Below are 26576 nucleotides of genomic sequence, written 5' to 3'. Positions count from 1 at the left end.
CGCCATCTGCTGAATTTATAACGAACAGCAAGAGATATAAAATATAACTGTTCAAAGAGACGGAAAACCTTATCGACCAGACAAATAAGTTATCATTTTCGTTTAATAGACCGTCATAAAATAAATGCACAGTCAATAGCATCAGCTCATAAAAATCGTTTTAAAAATGTTTAAAAAAACAGTTGACACAATGCTTCATCTGAATGGTACTGCCAACTAAAAACAGACCTTAATACACCTCTATGTGAATGACAAAAACACATTCAACAACCTCCTCATATGTTCCTGTTTTGTCTTTAGCATGTGCCAAGACACCAAACTAACAAAGGATGGGCAGGGAAAATTGGAATAAGCAGAGGGGATCATTATAAAATCTGTAGCATAATAAAAATGAAATCCATCCAGGGAAAATGGGTGGGAGGACAGCAAAGGCAAGATGATCAAAACAGTATTATGTAAAGTTAAGTCCTAGAGACAGATGTAGAGTGGGGAGGGATTTGCCAAAAGGTTACTTCCACGGAATCTCTTACTCACCTTCAAATCTACTTGGTAGTTTGACGTAAAATTAACAATGTTTTCCACGATCAAGTGGCTAAATATAAGGGACTGTGGCACTTGTCAGCGACTTCATTAAATGCTTTAGACCAACTTAATCATAGATTTCCCTAATCAAATGACTTTAGGGGAGAAGTGAGAACATAAGATTTAGTGATCATGTGGAACAAACCCACAGTGTGTGTTTGAGGGAGGAGGGGAGAGTTTATCGGTCTGGCCGTGCCATCATTGGCCTCATCATCATTGGATGACCGGGAGGTCGCATCATGTGATGTCCAGGCATCATCTGCATACGGCCACCCATTGGAGGTCGCATACCTGAGAATGAAGGAAAGAAATCATTTACAGGTTATGGTTTGAGTCATTCCTGTTTTCAGATGATAGTATCTTCTTTTAGATGGTATGTTCTCTCAATACTGGCAAACTCCGAAGCACATTCGTCACTTGTTTGAGTCTATGTATGTACAGTGCATTCAGAAATTATGCAGACCCCTCGACCTTTTCCCAAATGTTCTAACGTTACAGCCTTATTCTAAAATGTATTAAATAATTGTTTTCCCTCATTCTACACACAATACCCCATAATGACAAAGCGAAAACAGGATTTTAGAAATGTTTGCAAATGTATTAAAAATAAAAAACGAATACCCTATTTACATAAGTATTCAGACCCCTTGCTATGAGACTTGAAATTGAGCTCCGGTGCATCCTGCTTCATTAATCATCCTTGAGATTTTTCTACAACTTGGAGTTCACCTGTGGTAAATTCAATTGATTGGACATGATTTGGAAAAGGCACACACCTTTCTACACTACCAGTCAAAAGTTTGGACACCTACTCATTCAAGGGTTTTCCTTTATTCTTACTATTTTCTACAATGTCGAATTAATAGTAAAGACATCAAAACTATGAAATAACACATATGGAATCATGAACCCCCCCAAAAAGTTATATTTTGATTTTAGATTTTTCAAAGAAGCTATCCTTTGCCTTGATGGCAGTTTTGCACACGCTTGGCACTCTCTCAACCAGCTTCATTAGGAATTATATTCTAACATTCTTGAAGAAGTTCGCACATATGCTGAGCACTTCTTGGCTGCTTTTCCTTCACTCTGCAGTCCAACTCATCCCAAACTATCTCAATTGGGTTGAGGTCTGGTGATTGTGGAGGCCAGGTCATCTGATGCAGCACTCCATCACTATTATTCTTGGTCAAATAGCCCTTACACAGCCTAGCCCCAGGTTGTTGAAAAACAAACGGATCGTCCCACTAAGCGCAAACCAGATGGGATGGTATTTCGCTGCAGAATGCTGTGGTAGCCATGCTGGTTAAGTGTGCCTTGAATTCTAAATAAATCACCAGCAATGTGATTTAGCAAAGCACCCCAACACCATCACACCACCTTCTCCATGCTTCACAGTGGGAACCACACATGCGGAGATCATCCGTTCACCTAATCTGCGTCTCACAAAGACAAGGCGGTTGGGACCAAAAATCTCACATTTGGACTCAGACCAAAAGGACAAATTTCCACCGGTCTAATGTCCATTGCTTGTGTTTCTTGGCCCAAGCAAGTCTCTTCTTATTGGTGTCCTTTAGTAGTGGTTTCTTTGCAGCAATTTGACCATGAAGGAAGGCCTGATTCATGCAGTCTCCTCTGAACAGTCGATTTTGAGATGTGTCCGTTACTTGAACTCGGAAGCATTTATTTGGGCTGCAATTTGAGGTTTGTTAACTCTAATGAAGTATCCTCTACAGCAGAGCTAACTCTGGGTCTTCCTTTCCTGTGGCAGTCGTCATGAGAGGCAGTTTCTTCATAGCGCTTGAAGGTTTTTGCGACTGCACTTTTAGAAACTTTCAAAGTTCTTGACATTTTCTGCATTGACTGACCTTCATGTCTTAAAGTAATGATGGACTGTCATTTCTCTTTGCTTATTTCAGCTGTTCTTTCCATAATATGGACTTGGTCTTTTACCAAATAGCCCTATCTTCTGTATACCACCCCTACCTTGTCACAACAACTGATTGGCTCAAATGTATTAAGGAAAGAAATTCCACAAATTAACAAGGCACACCTGTTAATTGAAATGCATTCCAGGTGACTACCTAGTGAAGCTGGTTGAGAGAATGCCAAGAATGTGCGAAGCTGTCATCAAGGCAAAGGGTGGCTACTTTGAAGAATCTCAAATGTAAAATATATTTTGATATGATTAAACACTTTTTTGGTTACTACATGATTCCATGTGTTATTTCATAGGTTTTATGTCTTCACTATTATTCTATCATGTAGAAAATAGTAAAAATAAAGAAAAACCCTTGAATGAGTAGGTGTCTCCTAACTTTTGACGGGTACTGTATAGAAGGTCCCACAGTTGACAGCACATCAGAGAAAAAAAAACAAGCCATGAGGTTAAAGGTTAAAGGAATTGTCCGTAGAGCTCCGAGATAGGATTGCACTGATCTGGGGAAGGGTACCAAAATATTTCTGCAGCATTGAAGGTCCTCAAGAACACAGTGGCCTCCATCATTCTTAAATGGAAGAAGTTTGGAACCACCAAGACTCCTCCTAGAGCTCCTAGCGCCCTACCAAATTGAGCAATTGGGGGAGACAGGCTTTGGTCAGTGAGGTGACCAAGAACCCGATGGTCACTCTGACAGAGGTCCAGAGCTCCTCTGTGGAGATGGGAGAACCTTCAAGAAAGACCACCATCTCTGCAGCACTCCACCAATCAGGCCTTTATGGTAAAGTTGCCAGATGAAAGCCATTCCTTCACCATAGGGTGAAGCATGCTGTGGGGATGTTTATCAGAGGCAGGGACTGGGAGAGTAGTCAGGTTTGAGGCAAAAATGAACGGAGCAAAATACAGAGAGATCCTTGATGAAAACCTGCTCCAGAGTGCTCAGGATCTCAGACTGGGGCAAATGTTCACCTTCCAACAAGACAACGACCCTAAGCAGACAGCGAAGACAACGCAGGAGTGGCTTCGGGACAAGTCTCAATGTCCTCGAGTGGCCCAGCCAGAGCCAGGACTAAAACCTGATGTAACATCTCTGGAGAGACCTGAAAATAGCTGAGCCGCGATGCTCGCCATCCAACCTGGCAGAGCTTGAGAGGATCTGAAGAGAAGAATGGGAGAACCTCCCCAAATACAGGTGTGCCAAGCTTGTAGCGTCATACCCAATAAGACTCGAGGCTGTAATCGCTGCCGAAGTTGCTTCAACAAAGTACTGAGTAAAGGGTCTGAATACTTATGGAAATGTGATATTTCCATTTTAGCTTCGCCATTATGAGGTATTGTGTGTAGATTGCTGAGAAAAATGTTTTATTTAATCCATTTTAGAATAAGGCTGTAACATAACAAAATGTGGAAAAAGTCAAGGGGTCTGACTACTTTCTGAATGCACTGTACATTACAGAAGTAACAGTTCGAGGTTATCCTACCTGGACCACCCATCATTCCAGGTGGGGGTGGTCCCATTCCACCCATCATGGGCATCATTGGAGGACCACCCATCTGGGGTGTTGGTAGCATCCCTGGACGTGGTGGGCCATCTATTCGTAAAACATCATTAACAACAACCACTACTAGGTAACTCAGACCTTTATTAGAGGCAAAATATTTGTATATTATGTCATTTTTGTAAATGAGTGGTAAGATTTACTCTCCAACTGAGGAATTTGGTCGAGCTTGGATGTGCTTTTCGCATACAAACAGAAATGTACATGGCACTTGTGCACTTACGGAGGTTTGGTGGAGGGATCATGGCACCCCCTGGAGGTGGGGCTCCTGGGAATGGTGTTGGGGGCATCTTCCCTTGTTGGAAGGCAGCAGCTAAGAGAAACAAAATTTGTTAGAACTCCTGACATATTAGCCCTCCGGCCCCTTTTCACCTAGGATGGTTATCGTGGCCGAAACACATCAAGGTAACAAAGACAGGTCAAAGTATGTATTTTTCTTGTGTTACTCACTTGTTTTGTCAATGAGGCTCTGTGCTTGTTCTTCCATCCATTTCTGGTAATAGTCTTTCACATTTTCTTTGTGTTTGCGGCCACTGCAGTGTGTTTTCCTCACAGAGGGCTACCAAACACATTACAGTCATCAATGTACACTGGACACAATGTTGACCTTGCAACAATCTGAATATACAGTAAGGCTAGAGAAGAAACTCATCATATGCGGCTTCAAGACAGAATCAACCACATGCAATCAGTAAACACTTCTACTACCAATGTTGTGCAGACTTACCGAGTCATGAGTTAGGTAAGTGTCACAGTAGTCACAATAAAACCTGATGGATAAACAGACATTGAGCACTACATCAACTTGATCAGTGTAGGCAAAACCAGAGTATATACTTCAGCTGTCATAATAAAACCAAATCAATGTAAAATCAGGGAGATTAACAGGAACGCTATGAATGATGCTACACTTCCTTCACAGCCAATAGGGTTGAAGCTCTGGCTGAAGCCGATTGAATTAGCTAACTAACTTCCATTAGATATACATGTCCAGTGTTCATTAAGGTAAAATACCTTCAAAATAGATTAAATATGCAACTGAGAGACACAAGATAAAACACTTACTTCGGCATTTCGATCAGCCTAGCTTACACCAAACGTTGAAAACCCCGTTCCCTTTACCGGAAGTCTAAGTAAACAACGACTGCTTTAAGATGAGAGGAGACGCGTCCTCGTTAGGGTCTGCATAATAACTGCAGCGCCACCTCCCTCCACTATCGGTATTGCAAATAATGCAAATTCGGGTACAGAATCTGAGAATCAATGTCTTATAAATTGTATGACACATTTCTGAATTGACCATTTGGCATTACATTTTGTGAGAACTGTATGCATTCATAAGAAATAATTTTGTAGTGCAAAAAGTTATTCTGAGACGTCTGCAATGTAGGCGACTTGAAACGCCAACCGTGGTTTAGTTCAAGAGGGTCGGCCTGAGCTGGCGCAGCGCGGACTCGATGACAAAATATAGCGTGTATCTGTTGTGTTCACCACCTGTTGTTTGATAGTTGCAGCATAATTACAGATTAATTGATCTATTACGAAAACTAAAACAAATAGTTGCCCTTTTTAGGTGTGACCTCCGAGTTGGCAGATTATGTCGCTACATCGACCCTCGTGAATTGGCCATGGGTTGACGTATGCTGCGATCAAAACAACTGGAAACTCGGAAATATCCGACTTCCAAATTCAATTCGTTCACGGTAACTGGGATCTCTGGGGGAAAAACGAGCTCCAACTGGGAAACATATTTTGAACGGTCATCCAACTCGGAATTCCAACTCGGGAACCTTCGTAGAGTTTCGACTTTCCGACGTGAAAATCACTGACGTCATTATTTGAAGTCTTGTTTGTTCGGAATTCTCAGTTGTCTTGAACGCGTTCAAAACAATTAGGAATTCGGCAAAATACGAGGTCAAAACATGACATCAGTGATCTTCAGGTCGGAAAGTCTGAGCGATAGAAAAGGCCCAAGTTCCCGATGTGGAATTCCGAAGTTTGATGACCGTTTTAAATAAACCAAAAATCCCAGTCGGAGCTCGTTTTTTCCCCGAGTTCCCGGTTGTTTTGAACGCACTGACCTCAGAAATTTCCGAGTTCCCTGTTGGTTTGAACGCGGCATCAGTCGTAGATTTGTCACTGTCATGCGCATTTGGGTTGTTGTTTAGTTTTTTTATGACAGGTTGAGGCCTCGGACTAAATTAGGAAAGGTACCCTGTCCCTTGTCAGGGAAATCCGCGATGGAGGGCATGGAATTGGATCTGGACCCGGAGCTTATGCAGAAATTCAGCTGCATGGGCACCACCGATAAAGACATCCTCATAGCCGAGTTTCAGAGACTGCTTGGGTTTCAACTGAACCCCGCTGGATGCGCCTTCTTCCTGGACATGACCAATTGGTGAGCTCGGGGACTTGTGGCCTCTGTGTTTGCTAATGCTAACTTAGATAGCTAGGTAGAGGATTGAGCTAGTTAGTTAGCTGTATGACGGATAGTCAGCCAACAATTTGTTTGTGATTTTTCTTTTTTCTTTATAATTCAACGAGCAAAAAATATTATTTTTTGCGTCTATTAGATGTAAAATGTAATTAATTGGATTGTCATTTGGATTGCTAGCTAGCTAACTGGCTAATTAGCTACAGCCAGGATAGTCCTTCCTTCAATGAAAAATCATTGACAGGTGTGGGTCTATTAACGATCATTCTATAACGTTATTGTGGAACGTGTAAATTGCATATCTTTATTTTGTACAGCTATGTTACCGTCAGACTAATTATAATGTCTGGAGAGGGTATTGAGTTAACGTTGAATTAACGCATCTTTAGCAAGAGTAGTCATCATATCTAGCTAGGCAAATACAACCAATGAGGCTCGTTTGTCCACTCTGATTTTCTTTTTCAGCAATACATTTCTTTCCACATGAAAGTGTCCAGGCATCACAAGACCACGGCCTGGGTCACAACAAGGTTCCAAGCATAGAATTAGAATACTAGAAGGAACATAATTGTTATTATGACCTAGGTCACAATAAGGTTCAATGCATGATTTGTTATTATGACAGTATAAAAGATCAGGTGGTTAGGGAGAGTATAGATCAGCCATGGTCTGCCAGTGCTGTGATAAAATTAATTGTTTTACACTATCTTATTGTTATATGCACAGCATGTTTGTTAGCCAGCCAGTTTAAAGGTGTAATATGCAGAAATTGCTCTGCCATTTTCTGGTTGCTAAAATGCTAATAGTTAGCCAAATTTCAGTATATGTAACAAAAGAAGCAGTCACTATGTAGAGAATTATTGTACCATTTACACCACTGTGAAATATTTCTTCCATAACCAACATTTTTTTTTTTATTCAGCTGTTTGAAACTGGTGTTCAAAGCCAAAAGTAAAATACCCCCAAAAACTAAACTTAAGAATGGGTGGCATAGAAATAGCGTACATGGAACAGATCTTACGCTTCTTGGACTTGCTTTCAATGAGAATGACAGATCTATAACCCACTTTTTTAATGTGAATTTGGTAGTTGCCCAAAAAGTTACATATTGTGGATTTAAGGCTGTGTCTAAACTTGACAGTTCATGCAGCTTTAGTATTCTGATTATAGAGTTCTGATCATGGAATTCCAAATGTATCATGCATCTACAACTACATTTAAATGTCTCCCGTGCCCACAGTGTGTCCGGATTCCTTTTTCAAATGCCAGTATGCATTCTACAAACATTGGAGTAGGCAAAATATGATAACACAACATAATAGTTTAGCCTACAAACTATTATGACCCATCTATGGAAAGGTGAGTTTTTCATGAAGACGTTCATGTCGGTTGCTCAAAGACACCCACAAGACTCGCCTGAAGATAGCCCTATACAGGAAAAATAATGGAAGTATATATGGTAGTTTAGTGCCTAAAAAAAAAAGCGGGTTAAATATGTATACATTTTTTAAAGTAGTTTCCTGGTCTTTCTTATCTTTCAGATAAAGGACAGACAACTTCCTTTTTAATATTTCTTGGGACTAGCTATTTTTCCACATATGAATCTGTTGTTCAATGCATTTCTATGGGCTAATAGCAGTAAGGCCAAATTCAGTATTTCATAAATAATTTGGTTATTTTTTTATACCTAAGGTGTCAAAATCAAATAGCAAAATTATCTTTGGTGTCGCCATCTTAAAACAATTCCATATGTTAGTTAAGTGGAACCCTCCCCCAGGCTTAGACACTAGAGGAGTCATTGGATGAAGACGTCTTCTGTACGGAGGAGTTTTGTTAAGAGCCACGGCTTGTTCTGAACATTTGGAAGCCTAAGGACCTTTCATATCAGCAATAAATAATTTTCAAAAGGTTAAATTGATACACCACTTTATAGAGTTAGTGTTCCCACATGGCCATATCCCCATGTTACAGCGCATGTTTACGGAAGACAGAGGGACCACCTGTGATAACTAATTATCTAGCATGCTCCGAACACCTGTGTGTAACAGAAGGCCACTAGAAACCTGTTTTCCTGAAAAATAATGTTGGTTGCAACTGTGATAAAGCCGGTTACGACCGTGAACTGTAAGTGTATATTTAGCATTTGTGAAATTATGTTTATGTGATGTGAAAGTAAAGGGCTTTGAACCGTATCACAATTGAGAATCATTTCACATTTAGATCTGAGTGTTTTCTGCCAGAGCCAGTCTACCTTTGAAAATAATATATATCTTCCTTGGACCTTAAGGATTACTCCATTTATGGTCTATCTACATATATTTTAGATTTCAAAGTTAGACCTATAAATAGTTTATACAATCATTTTAGGGTGACAATAATTATATTGCACACTCTATCACATGCCTTTATTTTCCTGCGTAAGTAAAGCAGGAAATGCATCTCCAATAGACTGCCATACTGCCATTCATTCCAATTAGACTGGTTTGGATTTCTCCCTGACCACCACAATGGCTTCCATTTTCATACCATTCTGGAACTTTGAGGGGTTATGACATAGTACTTGAATAGGATCTCTATGGTTCCAAGATCCTCCTTTAGATCATGGGCACGTGCTGCAGTCAGCATGTGGTGCAGTCAGTATGCTGTGCAGTTCAAGTTTCACATGCAGCAATGTTGCAGGTGGAAGGTTTGCCCTCACACAGCAGTGTTCTGTTGTGGAAACGTTTCACAATTTGTTTATTAATGCAACTATGTACACAATACACATCATATCTCGCAGTCGTTCGTCCTTAGTAATGTTACTGGACAGTTTATCTTCCATGGTTGTGAACGTTATAACCCCATTCATTGACTATTACATTTGTACAGTTTTGCGTCGCTATTGACTATGGCTAGTTAACTAACAACATACTACTGCATTGTGGCAAATGGGCATTCGAAGGCCTTGATTTATAATCACGTGAGGCTATGTATTTGCACTGTCTAAAATGTGGAACTGCTGCACTCACATATGACAGTAGGTATATTGCTGTACATTCAGCTTGCAGCATTTCTGTAGTGTTTCTCTGAGGAACATGCATAATTCTAAAGGTCAATGTCCACTAAAATACATCTGGCCAAATTGTATGAGCAAGGAACATTTTGAAAGGGACTAAAAAACCTTCTCAGAGAATCTAATTCCTCTTGACCAGCTTGTTAGTTAGTAAAAGCCTTTAGGTTGGTGGATCAGTGGGCTTGGCTTCAGTGGGCTTGGCTTCAGTGGGCTTGGCTTCAGTGGGCTTGGCTTCAGTGGGCTTGGCTTCAGTGGGCTTGGCTCCCTGTCCTTATCAGAGTGTGTCAGGGCAGTGGAAATTTTAAATTAAAGGCACAAGATTGCACCTTTGACTTACTGACTTGACTTAAACCATTTTATTCCATGAGGAGCATAGGTTATCCATAAATCATCTCCATGCACTCTGTTTTTGGCCAGTTCCTCAAGATTGGTCCTTTAAAACCCCCCTATAGTCGATGTCCATGCCCCCGCATAATAAAACAATCCCCATTTAAAAATCCATCAGTTTAAGCTAGATATATCTGTTTTTGCATTGGATGTGTCTCAATCCACCGCATCTGCCAATGTCGCACTTCCGCATCTGCGGTGAAAGGTGACAGCTAGAGTGGTGTTTGTCAGACCATGAGACATCCCGGAAATCAGTCTTCTCACAAAATCGTCTGTAGCGTCTGAATGGTTTGGCCTAGAAAAACCTCTCTATGGAAAGATGACTGTTTCAACTGTTCTGCCTGCGACTATGGAACCCTGACCTGTTCACCGGACGTGCTACCTGTCCCAGACCTGCTGTTTTCAACTCTCTAGAGACAGCAGGAGCAGTAGAGATACTCTCAATGATCGGCTATGAAAAGCCAACTGACATTTACTCCTGAGGTGCTGACTTGTTGCACCCTCGACAACTACTGTGATTATTATTATTTGACCATGCTGGTCATTTATGAACATTTGAACATCTTGGCCATGTTCTGTTATAATCTCCACCCGGCACAGCCTGAAGAGGACTGGCCACCCCTCATAGCCTGGTTCCTCTCTAGGTTTCTTCCTTGGTTTGGGCCTTTCTAGGGAGGCAATCTAATTGGGCAATGTAAATATGGTCCCCTTTCAAACAGCCACATTTTTACCACATTCTTATTGGCATTCGCCTTTTATATCACAATTTCTTGCTGCCACTAACCGGTCATCACTCTAGCTACCGCAAAGTCATGAACCCCACCTATTTATAAAATGTATCTTCTTAAAATCAGATTTTTAACTTAACCTTAACCACACTTCTAACCTTATTTTTAACCCTAACCTTAAATTAAGACCAAAAAGCGTTGTTTTTTTCCCCCCAAGAATTTGTACAATATAGCCAATTTTGACTTTGTATTTGTGGTAACTAGTGGAAACCCAACTGAGCAAGAGACATTCAAATTAGCCAGAGCCACAAAGTAAAAATATAATAAAAATTCATTAAAACAAACATTAGCTTGTGCCTCAACACAATCCTGTCTCACAGCTCTACGGACAATTCCTTTGACCTCATGGCTCGGTTTTTGCTCTGACATGGACTGTCAACTACGGGACCTTATCTAGACCGGTGTGTGCTTTTCCAAATCATGTCCAATCAGTTGAATTTACCACAGGTGGTCACCAATCACGTTGTAGAAACATCAACGATGACCAATGGAATAAGGATGCACCTGAGCTCAATTTCGAGTCTCATAGCAAAGGGTCTGAATACTTGTGTAAATAAGGTGTTTCTGGTTTTAATTTAATACAAAAGCAAACATTTCAAAACCTGTTTTCACTGTGTAATAATGGGGTATTGTGTGTAGATTTCAATTTTTTTTATTTAGTCCATTTTAGAAAAAGTCTGTAACAAAATGTGGAAAAAGTCAATGGGTAGGAATACTTTCCGAAGGCACTCCACTCCACCGTCTGGATGAAACCTGGCACCATCCCTACGGTGAAGCATGGTGGTGGCTGCATCATGTTGTGGGGATGTTTTTTCAGCGGTAGGGATTGGGAAAGTAGTCAGGATCGAGGGAAAGCAAAGAGATCAGAGAGATCCTTGGTGAAAACCTGCTCCAGAGCTCTCAGGACCTCAGACTGGGGCGAAGGTTCACCTTTCAACAGGAAATTGAACCTAAGCACACAGCCAAGACAATGCAAGAGTGACTTCAGGACAAGTCTCTAAATGTCCTTGAGTGGCCCAGCTAGAGCCCGGACTTGAACCCGATCGAACATCTCTGGACAGACCTGAAAATAGCTGTGCAGCGACGCTCACCATCCAACCTGACAGAACTTGAGAGGATCTGCAGAGAAGAATGGGAGAACCTCTCCAAATACAGGTGCGCCAAGCTTGTAGCGTCAAACCCCAAAAGACTCGGCTGTAATCGCTACCAAAGGTGCTTCAACAATGTACTGAGTAACGGTTCTGAACACTTATGTAAATATGATGTGTTTTTTTATATATATATATACACACACACACACACACACACACAGTTGAATTCAGAGGTTTACATACACCTTAACCAAATACATTTAATCCCAGTAAAAATTCCCTGTTTTAGGTCAGTTAGGATCACCACTTTATTTTTAAGAAGGTGAAATGTCAATATTAGTAGAGAAAATGATTTATTTCAGCTTTTAGTTCTTTCATCACATTCCCAGTGGGTCAGATGTTTACATATTAATTTCCTTTTAAATTGTTTAACTTGGGTCAAAATCTTTCAGGTAGCTTCCCACAATAAATTGGGGGAATTTTGGCTCATTCCCCCTGACAGAGCTGGTGTAACTGAGTCAGGTTTGTAGGCCTCCTTGCTCATGCACACTTTTTCAGTTCTAGCCAAAAATGTTCTATGGGATTAAGATCAGGGCTTTGTGATGGCCCCTCCAATACATTGTTGTCCTTAAGCCATTTGCCACAACTTTGGAAGTATGCTTGGGGTCATTGTCCATTTGGAAGACCCATTTGAGACCAAGCTTTAACTTCCTGACTGATGTCTTGAGATGTTGCTTCAAAATATCCTCAACATTTTCCTTCCTCATGAAGCCATTCATTTTGTGAAGTCCACCAAGTCCCTCCTGCAGCAAAGCACCCCCCACAACATGATGCTGCCACCCCCTTCACGGTTGGGATGGTGTTCTTCGGCTTGCAAGCCACCCCCTTTTCCTCCAAACATAACGATGGTCATTATGGCCAAACAATTTTATTTTTGTTTCATCAGACCAAAGGACATTTCTCCAAAAAACTAGGATCTTTGTCCCCATGTGCAGTTGCAAACCGTAGTCTGGCTTTTTTATGGCCTGAGCGGCCTTTCAGGTTATGTCGATATAGGACTCGTTTTACTGTGGATATAGATACTTTGTACCTGTTTCCTCCAGCATCTTCGCATGGTTCTTTGCTGTTGTTCTGGGATTGATTTCCACTTTTCGCACCAAAGTACGTTCATCTCTTTGAGACAGAACACGTCTCCATCCTGAGCGGTATGATGGCTGCGTGGTCCCATGGTGTTTATACTTGCGTACTATTTTTGTACAGATAAACGTGATACCTTCAGGCATTTGGAAATTGCTCCCAAGGATGAACCAGACTTGTGGAGGTCTACATTTTTTTTTCTGAGGTCTTGGCTGATTTCTTTTGATTTTCCCATGATGTCAAGCAAAGAGGCACTGCGTTTGAAGGTAGGCCTTGAAATACATCCACAGGTACACCTCTAATTGACATAATTTGTCACGGCTTTAGAAGCTTCTGATATCATTTTCTGGCATTTTCCAAGCTGTTTAAAGGCACAGTCAACTTAGTGTATGTAAACTTCTGACCCACTGGTATTGTGATACAGTGAAATAATCTGTCTGTCAACAATTGTTGGAAAAATGACTTGTGTCATACACAAAGTAGATGTCCTAACCGACTTCCCAAAACTAGTTTGTTAACAAGAAATGTATGGAGTGGTTGAAACACTTGTTGGTTGGAGACATTTATTTATATATATATATATTTAAAAAATTACATTGTTTTTGCTTTGTCATTATGGGGTATTGTGTGTAAATTGATGAAAAAGGCCAATATCCCTTGCTTAAACAAACAGATGTTTTTGGCCTTGAGCCGAGTATGAGGGGGCCTGAAGCGAAGAAATTAGATTTAAAAAATATATATATATATATAGATAGATAGATAGATGTTCCCTATGGTTTGTATTAATTTGTTGTAGATATGTTGCGAATTTGCACAACGTACACTACCGCTCAAAAGTTTGGGGTCAGTTAGAAATGTCCTTGTTTTTGAAAGAAAATAACTTATTCTAATGGACAAAAAAAAACATCAAATTGATTAGAAATGCAGTGTAGACATTGTTAATGTTGTGTAAATTACTATTGTAGTTGGATACGGCTGAATTATTTTAAAATGTCTTTTTTTTTTTTATATCTACATAGTGGGCCTCTACGCCTATCAGCAAAAGGGTTTTGTGTTTCAATGGCACGTTGTTAGCTAATCCAAGTTTATCATTTTAAAAGGCTAATTGGTCATTAGAAAACCCTTTTGCAATTAGCACAGCTGAAAACTGTTGTTCTGATTTAAAGAAGCGATAAAACTGGCCTTCTTTTGACTAGTTGAGTATCTGGAGCATCGACATTTGTGGGTTCGATTACAGGCTCAAAATGGACAGAAACAAAGAACTTTCTTCTGAAACTCGTCAGTCTATTCTTGTTCTGAGAAATGAAGGCTATTCCATGCGAGAAATTGCCAAGAAACTGAAGATCTCATACAACACTGTACTACTCCCTTCACAGAACAGCGCAAACTGTCTCAAACCAGAATAGAAAAAGGAGTGGGAGGCCCCGGTGCACAACTGAGCAAGAGGACAAGTACATTAGGGAGTCTAGTTTGAGAAACAGACGCCTCAAAAGTCCTCAACTGGTAGCTTCATTATATAGTACCCGCAAAACACCAGTCTCGACGTCAACAGTGAAGAGGCGACTACGGGATGTTGGCCTTCTAGCCATTGAAGAGGAGTGGGACAACATTCCACAGGCCACAATCAACAGCCTGATCAACTCTATGTGAAGGAAATGTGTCTCGCTGCATGAGGCAAATGGTGGTCACACCAAATACAAACTGTTTTTCAGATCCACGCCCTTCTTTTTTTTTTGTGTTTTTTTATTTTATCTGTGACCAACAGATACATATCTGTATTCCCAGTCATGTGAAATCCATAGATCAAGGCCTAATGAATTTGTTTCAATTGACTGATTTCCTTATGAACTGTAACTCAGTAAAATCATTGAAATTGTTGCGTTTTATATTTTTGTCCAGTATACTTTTAGTGTACCGGGTTTACTATGTTACGTCTAGTCTCTGAGACCAGGCTGAATTCAGGCACTTATGTGCCCAAATCTGCCAGTTTCAAGCCGTATAGGGGTATGTGTGTAACGGGTTAAGTTTTCTTCAAACAAGCCTTCCTTTATTTTAAATATGATATTTTTGCTTGATTTCCCCCTCTTTTCAACCTCCACCCTTTGCACCAAAACGGGGGTAGTTGAGTTCTACTAACTGATATCCATTTCTTTCCCCCATTTTTACATCTCTCATAGGAACTTACAAGCAGCCATCGGAGCCTACTATGACTTTGAAAGCCCCAACATCAATGCACCATGCATGTCTTTTGTTGGGGATGTGACGATCGGTGAGGGGGAGTCTGTTCCCCCTGACACGCCATTCACTAAGACGTGGAGGATACAGAACACAGGTTTGTTGAAGTGAAAAGACCCTTTAGGAGCTGTGACTAAAATCACAACCTAACAAGCTACTGATCGTTACTGCGGCTGGCAATTGAGGTAATGGTTTATCAATTTCATCATGTGTAATTTGTTTGTTTGTCTCTCACAGGAGCAGAGTCATGGCCCCCCGGGGTATGTCTGAAGTATGTTGGAGGGGACCAATTTGGTCATGTGAACATGGTGATGGTGCGATCATTAGACCCCCAGGAGATGGCTGATGTCAGTGTGCAGATGCGTAGCCCAGCGGCTCCTGGCATGTACCAGGGCCAGTGGAGGATGAGCACAGCCACAGGACTCTTCTATGGGGGTGAGAAACTTTATTTAGCAGTCAACTGTTATAACTGTTTAGCACCGATTTAATAAACCACCTATAAATGTATTTGTTTAAACCACTCAAACCTTTTTCACATCCTCTAGAAAGTATACTTTGATGTAACGTGTTACCGCAGTCTAATGTTGAATCCACCAAAGGCAATGCTTTCATCACTTGAATACATTGAAGGTCTAATGCTTCTACTAGGTGTAGTTTTCTAAAACCTTTTCCCCGGTGGAGTGTTAACATTCTTCTCTCCCCACTGTAGATATGATCTGGGTGATCCTCAGCGTGGAGGTGGGAGGCCTCCTGGGTGTGACGCAGCAGCTGTCTTCCTTCCAGGCCGAGTTTAACACCCAGCCTGCCCGCAACGTGGAGGGAGACTACAACCCCTTCGCCTCGCCACAGAAACACGCCGGTAGCAACGAAAACAGTCACCGTGACGACAGCGGTCTCAAGGACCCCGCGGACACCTGGGAGGGTGGCCCGGACCAAATGCAGCAAGAGCAAAATGGACTGTCACAAAACTCTGTGAATATAGCAACAAACGGTCTCCAAAGCAACCTATCAGTAGTGACTTACAGCCAGGTAAGGCCTATATGGAGCAACAATAAACTTCTTAGGGATACACTTCAATGTTTATTATTCTATAGTTCATCAGTATAACCAAAACTTTGTATTTATTAATATTTTTCTATATCCACAAGATGTTTCTTTATTTCCCCCCACAGGGTATTCACGGACCCTATCCTTTTGGGCAGTCCTAAGACATGGGAAACATCGTCACAGCCAGGCAGCACTGTGTTCCTGGATTCACATCAACTAATGATGGAGGATTACCTGTGGCTGGTGGAGTATCCTGAGATTCATATAAACACTTATGCAAAGTCCCACCTCCACTTTACCACAAAACAAACAGAAACCAGAAGACATAGCTGCTCTGTTCTGTCCCAGCATACGACTCAACCAACAACATCCCACATCCAGTGTATGCATGTGTGAATGCTAAGTTAAAAATGAGAGTGCTACAAATCTTTTTAAAAGCGATGAGAAGTTTTTTTTCTGATCTTTATTTTTTGATTTTAGTTGTCGTGTCTGAATGCATTTGAGACTACCGTGATGAAAGGAGTAGTGTGTGTCTGTTTGCGTGGGTGTGTGTGTTTGCGTGTGTTGTGCAACCTGAAAGAGACAGACTAGGGAGGAAAAGCCATTTATTTTGCGTACTGATCCTCTAGTTCCTAAACTGACTTAAAAATATATAATCTGTTCTCTTCTTACTTTTTTATCCTATTTTCACAGTGTATACTTTTCAGGGACAGGAGAGTAATTCCACAAATTCAGCAGCCTGATATGCATGTAATGTTGTTGATGTTTTCTGGTAACATCAAATGAAGAACAGCTCATTCACATGCATTTCCTGTTCACTATTTGCTGTAGCTTCACTTTGATTATGTTACTCTGAAAGTTGAGCTACAGTATATCCATCCACTAGAGGGAGGTCTTTATCAAAATTGGAGTTGCCCAGTCCTGTAAAAAAAACACAAAAAAAACATTAACTAACATTTACTCAAAGGATCCTCTATATCAGGGTCAATACATGGAAAGTAGATTTGTATCAGCACCCTGTAGGTTCAATTTGTTTTCATTTGTTCTGTAAGATTGCAAAAGTCCACATGTTGCAAAGCCATGACGTTTCTGGCTTTTAATTGTCTTGAGTTGAATGTATTTGCAGAATGTAGAGCTATGTTGTTTTGAAGCATCTTTGCTTATTTTGCCCAAAGATCTTATACATTTGCTTTGAATAAGGCACAGCTTGATTAATGTTTTGCTAATGATCCTGGGCTTTGGAATAAACTGTTGAGAGAAAATTCTGAATTCACAATTTAGTCTCCTCTTGCTCAGACATTAAAATGTTAAACAACTCGTTTGTTAAAATATTTGTTTGTACCAGCAGTCAATTCATTAGTCCCTCAAGAGTCTATGTGAAGAATGTGTGAAGGGTTCTGAACAGTTATTCTGAAAAGTACTTTTTCTCTCATGGCTAACTACCAGGAAGTTTGAAAAGACAGGCTAAGTGGGCAGGGTGTTTTTATTCATGACTGACAACTAGCCTTGACTGACAGCTCTTTTCAATGCCTATGTCAAGCGACTTGGATGCAGTGAGTGGCGTTGCAATACAATTATCTCAAGCTAACTTGGTAATACATAAAGCAAATCGAACCACATTGAAATTGCATCAATGATATTTGTTTTGGCATGTCTCTTGTGATGGGGTTCACAGCAGCACTGACGGATGTGTTGGCTTGACAACTGCTTTGGCGTTTTAAATGACCCTTCCCCCTATTTTGTTCCATGCTTGGTGAAGACCTAGCTAGCCAGTAACACCAGACACAGATGAATGGGGAAACATGTGTCTTTTCCACAGATGATTAGGGTAGACTTTTAATTATATTTGCTGACACCCTACAGTAAAATGTTGGCACCATTAGAGTAGCTATATAAACTAAGCCCCTCCAAACACACTTTTGCCGTTGTTGGTTAGAAGGTGGTACCTATTTAAATTAGGTAAGACAGTATCATGTTACCATTAGTGTATTAAAATTAGAGTTAAAGTGATGTCCTCTTAATAATGAATCCAAGTGTTTGACATGGGGGAGCGGACCAGTAACTTTATGATCAAACTTTATCATTGTAAAAGCAAGTCATTTTTCATACTTTGGTCATCATACTTTGATCTGGTTTCATCCTAATATCATTCAATTTCATGAAAAACATGATTTTGACTGTTCAAGACCTTTTAAGTTACTTGCACTAGCTAATCTCTATGCACTGAGTAGTTAACTATCGCTTATTTTACTATGGCCAGTTGTCTTTATGCTTCAGTTTCATGCCTGGAAGGCTACATGACTTTTTATCTTGTATTTGTTATATTTCCATCTGCAACTAGTGAAGACTTTGACAACCTGGCTACCGAGATGACCTTTTTCAAATATTCACTTTACATAGGGGGGAGTAGGACAATAAACAGCAGCACACTCATTTACCCCACAGGGATGACTATGTACTATGAAAATGTCACAGCAGTATCATTGTCCAGAACCACACCTCTTGTCATGGTTGATCTGCCTAGGTAACAGCATTTGGAAATATCTTGGATCAATTGCATGTGCTCTTGAAACTTTATGAAGCATGGTAATGACAAACGTTTCTCCTCGTCTTAAAAACAAATGAATACACTGCCCTCTAATCTCCCTGGTTGCGTCTCAAATCCCCCCCCAATTCCCTTTTATAGTTCCCTTACTATATAGGGAATAGGGTACAATACCATTTGGGACACATCCCCATTTTTATCTTTTTCATTTACAATTGGATGTCATGTATGTAATGAGTGATACGTTTGCTTTTTTTTGGTATGGTAGATTTTTCTTTCTTTGAAGTTTTCAGGGGTCAGAGTGGTGAATGGATGACTTGGTGCTAGAGTTCTACAGCAGCACATTTATGAGACAAAGTCAGAGCAAAGAATTGAAAGCCCTTTTTCTGTATGTTTGAATGAACCTTTGTATAATTAAATTATCACTGAAAACCAAATGCTGGCTGTTTTCGCCATGGTCTTTATTTTTTACATTATCTTACGTTCACTAGTTTTGCAGTCACTGCAGTAATACATTTCTCTCCAGATTAAATTTTTTAAACGGATCAGATTTAATCATGCACTCAAGACACAAAAAACATGTATTTATTATGTACAGGTAGTGGAAATGGATGCCTGTAACATTTACTAAGCAAGCAACTTAAGAATGAATAACTTGCTTTCATTAACTAACTTTTCTTCTACTCATGTCAATAAGCTCTCCAAATCCAAATCATTGTTCAGGTTCCCACAACATTATACATTATATAACTGATTACTTTGCACCAAATTTAACAGGGGTTCATTCATAAATGAATTCCAGCCATCAGTCTGGGTGGGTGATTGTATCTCATGTGGCATTGATCAACATTTTTGGCATGATTCAATTAAAATACTAAAAATCTTATGAATAGCCAATAAATATCCAGTTAGACAAGGGTATAAAAGTAATTATTAGAAGGTAAAGCTAAATGGGCCTATGTCTAAGGTATGGGATAGTGAAAAGCTCTGACTAAAAAAGAGGGGGATAGCCTCCACATACAGTAGACTAAAACATTTCAGGAGATTCTCGAGAGGTATTAAACAAATTCTGAGATGAGTTTTATTACTGTAATGTAAAGCTGCAAATGTTCTCACATCTCGAACGCTACCTCCGGAGGTAACACACGACCCTCGCCTGAGAGTTGCCCCCCTCCAAGCAGGACAATTTAAACAGAATTGTCTCTTTGAGCCCAACACTCCTACAGTAAAAATTTTAATAGCAGAGCAAGGTTTTTGCTCCATCACTCTTCAGTCTGAATAAGTGTTAAACTCCTAGGGCCGAAAGTAAGTACTTGGCCAGTGGGCAATTCTACAGTAACAAGAATTTGTTTACATTAAAAGTATGCCAAACAAAAACCCTGTAAAGTTAAACAAACCATCCAACTCTATGCACAAGGACTACTTTTAACAATTTCCACTGAAAATGTAACAAAAACACATTTACTCGAAGAACAATGCAGATGTAAAGTTTGGTAACAGGATGATGGTAAAATCTGTTTTTTATGTGACCACATTTTCAAAAAAGTCTTATCTATTTCAAAGATTTCTGCAGTAAGAATGGGATGTCAGCTATGATGGACACCTTGAGGTTGAAAAAATATATATTTTGGTTATTGAACTACACTAAGTGAAGTGGATTAACACCCGGTAAGATGCAGACCTTTTTATCTACCAAGAGAGTTCTCATCTGTAATTATCACAGCTGTCTACATTCCTCCAAAGGCCAACACTACTCTGGCACTCAGCAAACTGTATGGGCCCATAAACAAATAAGAAACCGCTTACCCAGAGGTGGCGTTTCTGGTGGGCGGAGACTTTAACACAGGGTGACTTAAAACCGTCCTACCTCACATCTACCGACACGTCTCCTGCGCCACTAGGGGCGCTAAAACTCTAGACCATTTTTATTCTACCCACAGAAACACATACAAAGTCCTATCTTTGGCAAATCTTACCATTACTCCATTTTCCTGCTTCCTGTTTACAATCAAACAGGAAGTACCAATACGGAAGTGGTCGGACCAAGTAGACGCGAAGCTACAAGACTGTTTCGCTAGTACAGGCTGGGATATGTTCCGGGATTCGATAACATTGAGGAGTTTACAGTCCCAGGCTTCATAAGTGCATAAACGATGTCGACCCCACAGTGACGATAATGTATCCCAACCAAAAACCATGCATGACAGGCAACATCCGCACGGGGCTAAAGGTTAGAGCTACCGCTTACAATGAATGGAACACAGACATGGACGCATACAAGAAATCCCGCTAAGACCTACGACGAAACATCAAACATGAAAAATTACAATATAGGAGGAAGGTGGAATCCTATTACACCGGCTACGATGCTTGTCGTATGTGGCAGGGCTTGCACACGATAACGGATAGCAATTCCAACTATACAGGAGCTTATCGTCTAAACCATTTTGTACATAATTCACATCAATGGGGTTGTAGTGGAGCGGGTTTCAAGTTCCTTGGTGTCCATATCACCAACAAACTATCATAGTGCAAACACACAAAGACAGTCGTGAAGAGGGCACAACAACAACTTTTCTCCCTCAGGAGACTGAAAAGATTTAGCATGGGTCCCCAGATCCTCAAAAAGTTATACAGCTGCACCATCGAGTTGCATCACCGCCTGGTATGGCAACTGCTCGGCATCCGATCGTAAGGCGCTACAGAGGGGGCAAAGCTTCCTGCCATCCATGACCTATATACTAGGTGGTGTCAGAGGAAGGCCCAAAAAATGGGCATAGACTCCAGCCACCCAAGCCATAGACTGTTCTCTCTGCTACTGCATGGCAAGCGGTACCGAAGCACCAAGTCTAGGTCCAAAAAGCTCCTTAACAGCTTCTACCCCCAAGCCATAAAACAATTAATCAAATGGCCACCCGGACTACATACATTAACCCCCCTCCCTGATTTAACACTGCTGCTACTCACTGTTTATTATTTATGCATAGTCACCTTACCCCTACGTAAATGTACAAATTACTTTGATTAACCTGTACCCCTGCACATTGACTCGGTACCGGTACCCCCTGTATATAGCCTCTGTATTGTAATTTTTTTGTGTTACTTTAAATTACATTTTATACTTTAGTTTATTTAGTAAATATTTCCTTAACTCTATTTCTTGAACTGCATTTCACGGTAAGGTTGTATTCGTATTTCTACTTGTTGTATTCGGCGCATGTGACAAATAACATTTGTCCCTTAGTTTGAAGACAAGATAAGTGACTGATATTCTGTAATAGTAGGTGAATCAAGGTTTGAGTGGGTGGGTCTGTGTCTGTGAAAGAGGTGTTCAATCTGGGGTATAAAATAGAAGTATAACAGCGCTGTTACTCTTCTGCACTTTCAACTATTCAATTCAAATATATTAGAAAAAGAAAGTGTATGATGTTATAAGGTGGGGCCCATTGAATATGCATCAACAAATTCCATGACAGGTTTAGTTGTTTTTTAAATATATTTTCATTGGTATTGGTAACCAAGGGGAAATCTGTAATTGGTGTCAAACCAACACTCAAATGTTAGATGTGTCTGTCAACTTACTATTCCAAGATGATTCATCTGACTGTGTTGGTAGATGGTAGCTCTTTAGAATATGTCAATAGAACTGCACACACATTGCTCTTTTGTTTAAGCAAACATTTGCACTCGTTCTCTTACTATGTTGATGTTACACAAGTTCCGTGAGCGTTTAAATAAGGCATATCACCATTTCAGTGACAGATCCTTCAACATCTCATAAATGTTTATTTCAGTCAGGTCCTCACACATCCATAGTCCTGATGAATTGGTAATTGTGATTCACATGGGGCTAAGCTTTAGTCTCTTGTATTGTACCTTTGTCCCCTGGCTTTGGGCATGCATGATAATCAAGAACACTGACTGTAACTTACCCCTAACCCTGATTGGTTAGTTAGTTAGTTCCTCACCAGACTGTTCGATAGCTGTGCCGAGACTTCTCATCATCTCTCGCCTTCAAAATTATTACACCCAAAGTTGACCCTCTTTCCAAATAAAATCATATCCTGATACTTAGACAGTTTAACTCTTGACAGCTATGTAATTAGATTTGACTGACATGATGCTGGTAGATGGAAGATTACTAGAAGTTGCAGGAAGACTTACAGATGGGGAAAGCGGTGAATTTGCATGTTTACTTCCCTGTGGAAGGCTGCATTGCCTAGTGCCATTTGATCCTGGTGAGATAGCTCTTTAACATGAAATGGGGGGATTTAAAACAGTTCACTGCAAACTGTTGTCATGAGCAAACACAGTTTGGCCAGCAGCCATATCAGACAATGGAAAAGGCATGCAATTAATCATCTTGGACGCAACAAAGACAGTTTCAGTTAATGTGTTTCAAGGAAGTGGGTTTCACATTTAGAAAATTCCCTGATCTATATCTTGTGAGTTGTTTCTGGCAGCAAATTGCTTCTGTTTTTCCTCGCCCTCCTCACTGGCTCTCTTAAGCTCTGCAATACGTTTCTGGACTTTACATTTATTTCAGTCTAAAATTGAATCCATCTACCAGCAGCTTCAGCTATCCTTCACCCCTGAATACACTTTAGGTACTTTTAATGTATATTTCTCTTAAATTAGAATTATACTTAAATTGATGTTTCGTATAAATGTAAGTTTCATGTAGTTGACCCATCAACGTCATTATATTATTAGTATACTAGCCTGATCAATTAAATGGTATTTTAATTAATCAAATCAAAATCAAATCAAACCAAACAGCAAGCAATGCAGGTGTAGAAGCACGGTGGCTAGGAAAAACTCCCTAGAAAGGCCAAAACCTAGGAAGAAACCTAGAGAGGAACCAGGCTATGTGGGGTGGCCAGTCCTCTTCTGGCTGTGCCGGGTGGAGATTATAACAGAACATGGCCAAGATGTTCAAATGTTCATAAATGACCAGCATGGTCGAATAATAATAAGGCAGAACAGTTGAAACTGGAGCAGCAGCACGGCCAGGTGGACTGGGGACAGCAAGGAGTCATCATGTCAGGTAGTCCTGGGGCATGGTCCTAGGGCTCAGGTCCTCCGAGAGAGAGAAAGAAAGAGAGAAGGAGAGAATTAGAGAACGTACACTTAGATTCACACAGGACACCGAATAGGACAGGAGAAGTACTCCAGATATAACAAACTGACCCTAGCCCCCCGACACATAAACTACTGCAGCATAAATACCGGAGGCTGAGACAGGAGGGGCCAGGAGACACTGTGGCCCCATCCGAGGACACCCCCGGACAGGGCCAAACAGGAAGGATATTAGAATTAGAATTCCTGCATATTCCTTATGAATACGGTGTACAGGTATACTTTTACAAATATACTTCTACTCAGTAATACCACATTGGCTATTGTAATTAGCCAAGTGTCAAGGATTTCCTCCTCTTCTTCCGAAGAGGAGAGGCGAAAAGGATCAGAGGACCAATATGCGGCGTGGTAAGTGTCCATGGTTCTTTTAATACGTAAACATGAACAACTGATTACAAAAACAAGAAACGTGTGAAACCCTAAACAGCCCTATCTGGTGCAAAACACAGAGACAGGAACAATCACCCACAAACACACAGTGAAACCCAGGCTACCTAAGTATGATTCTCAATCAGAGACAACTAATGACACCTGCCTCTGATTGAGAACCATACTAGGCCGAAACATAGAAGTACCAAATTATAGAAAAACAAACATAGACTGCCCACCCAACTCACGCCCTGACCATACTAAATAAATACAAAACAAAGGAAATAAAGGTCAGAACGTGACACCAAGGTTACAATGATTGATGAAGACATCCTCTCAGCCAATGTTACAACAGGCTATTTACAAAACAGTTGTGGCTGAAGTGGCAATTTTAAATTAAATAAATCTATAACTGTGCACCAGTCGCATTTAGCACTTTAGTTGTTCACATTAATGTGATAAATTAACATAAAACATGGTTTAGTTAAAAGTACACGATTATTCAGTTGGCAAATGAACATCAAAACAATTGAAAAAGCTAAATGAGGAACAGCATATTATAAATCTTTTTTTTAAAGTATATTTAAATATATTTAGTGGATATAATTAAAATATACTATTTTTTTAAGTGCAGTGCCTTCGGAAAGTTTTCAGACCACTTGACTTTCTCCACATTTCGTAACGTTAAAGCCTTATTCTAAAATGGATTAAATAAAACGTTTTTCTCAGCAATCTACACACAATACCTCATAATGATAAAACAAAACAGTTTTTTTTTTTTGCAAATGTATAAAAATAAAAAAAATTGCATAAGTATTCAGACCCTTTGCTATGAAACTCGAAATTGGGCTCAGGTGCATCCTTTTTCCATTGATCATCCTTGAGATGTTTCTTGGTAAATTCGTGGTAAATTCAATTGATTGGACATGATTTGGATGTATGAGGTCCCACAGTTGACAGTACGTGTCAGAGCAAAAACCAAGCCATGAGGTCGAAGGAATTGTCCATAGAGCTCAGAGACAGGATTGTGTCGAGGCACAGATCTGGGGAAGGTTACCAAAAAAATTATGCAGTATTGAAGGTCCCCAAGAACACAGTGGCCTCCATCATTCTAAAATGGAAGAAGTTTGGAACCACCAAGACTCTTCCTACAGCTGACCGCCCAGCCAAACTGAGAAATCCTAGGGCCTCCCGGGTGGCGCAGTGTCTAGGGCACTGCATCACATCGCAGCGCTAGCTGTGCAACCAGAGACTCTGGGTTCGCACCCAGGCTCTGTCGCGACCGGGAGGTCCGTGGGGCAACGCACAATTGGCTTAGCGTCCGTCGTCTGGGTTTGGCCGGTAGGGATATCCTTGTCTCATCGCGCACCAGCGAAAACTGTGGTGGGCCGGGCGCATTGCACGTTAACCAAGGTCGCCAGGTGCACTGCACTGTGTTTCCTCCGACACATTGGTGCGGCTGGCTTCCGTGTTGGATGCACGCTGTGTTAAGAAGCAGTGCGGCTTGGTTGGGGTGTGTTTTGGAGGACGCATGGCTCTCGACCTTCCCGAGCCCGTACGGGAGTTGTAGCGATGAGACCAGACAGTAACTACTAACAATTGAATACCACGAAAAAGGGGGTAAAAAAATATATATATGAAGATTGTTTAAAAAATAATAAAAATATTCCTTTTTATTGTATGACTTTTATTTGCTCATATAAAGTATTTTATGACCAAGTATGCTTCTTTAAAGAATGGCATGGCTATTACCGCTATTACCGGGAATAAATATAATAAGGAGAATAAATATAATAACTTCGGAGCCATGTCATTCTGAAGAAGTTTATTATACCTGTAAGATTTATGGGAAGATTGTCCCATTTAATTAAATCTGCTTTCATATGGTTGAGTAAAGTTATCTTTACATATTTAATGAAGCTGCCTGTTGAGGACTTGTGAGGCATCTCTTTCTCAAACTAGACACTCTAATGTACTTGTCCTCTTGCTCAGTTGTGCACCGGGGCCTCCTACTCTTTCTATTCTGGTTAGAGACAGTTTGGGCTGTTCTGTGAAGGGAGTAGTACACAGCGTTGTACCAGATCTTCAGTTTCTTGGCAATTTCTCGCATGGAATAGCCTTCATTTCTCAGAACAAGAATAGACTGACGAGTTTCAGAAGAAAGTTATTTGTTTCTGGCCATTTTGTAGCCTGTTATTGAACCCACAAATGCTGATGCTCCAGATACTCAACTAGTCTAAAGAAGGCCAGTTGTATTGCTTCTTTAATCAGAACA

The 26576-nt window shown here is 40.5% G+C and overlaps 2 protein-coding genes across 2 annotated transcripts; one reads left to right on the top strand and one right to left on the bottom strand.

Annotated features, from left to right (window-relative positions):
- Positions 1-85: 85 nt before the first annotated feature.
- LOC109869132 (U1 small nuclear ribonucleoprotein C-like) lies at positions 86-5522 on the bottom strand. The gene is made up of 6 exons (XM_020459034.2): positions 5143-5522; positions 4805-4847; positions 4528-4636; positions 4301-4390; positions 4000-4110; positions 86-873 (listed from the first exon to the last, which is right to left on the bottom strand). Exons 1-6 carry the CDS (start codon positions 5148-5150, stop codon positions 761-763), a joined length of 474 nt encoding a protein of 157 aa, XP_020314623.1. The 5' UTR covers positions 5151-5522; the 3' UTR covers positions 86-760.
- LOC109869130 (protein ILRUN-like) lies at positions 5372-19230 on the top strand. The gene is made up of 5 exons (XM_020459031.2): positions 5372-6475; positions 15144-15298; positions 15439-15636; positions 15911-16230; positions 16374-19230. The coding sequence occupies exons 1-5, from the start codon at positions 6318-6320 to the stop codon at positions 16407-16409; spliced, it is 867 nt and encodes a 288-aa protein (XP_020314620.1). The 5' UTR covers positions 5372-6317; the 3' UTR covers positions 16410-19230.
- The last annotated feature ends 7346 nt before the right edge of the window (positions 19231-26576 follow it).

Source organism: Oncorhynchus kisutch, linkage group LG24 (assembly GCF_002021735.2).
Source record: "Oncorhynchus kisutch isolate 150728-3 linkage group LG24, Okis_V2, whole genome shotgun sequence".
In the NCBI taxonomy this organism is placed as follows: Eukaryota; Metazoa; Chordata; class Actinopteri; order Salmoniformes; family Salmonidae; genus Oncorhynchus; species Oncorhynchus kisutch.
The sequence above is the reverse complement of the archived record's forward strand: the minus strand, read 5'-3'. Positions and strand labels throughout refer to the sequence as shown.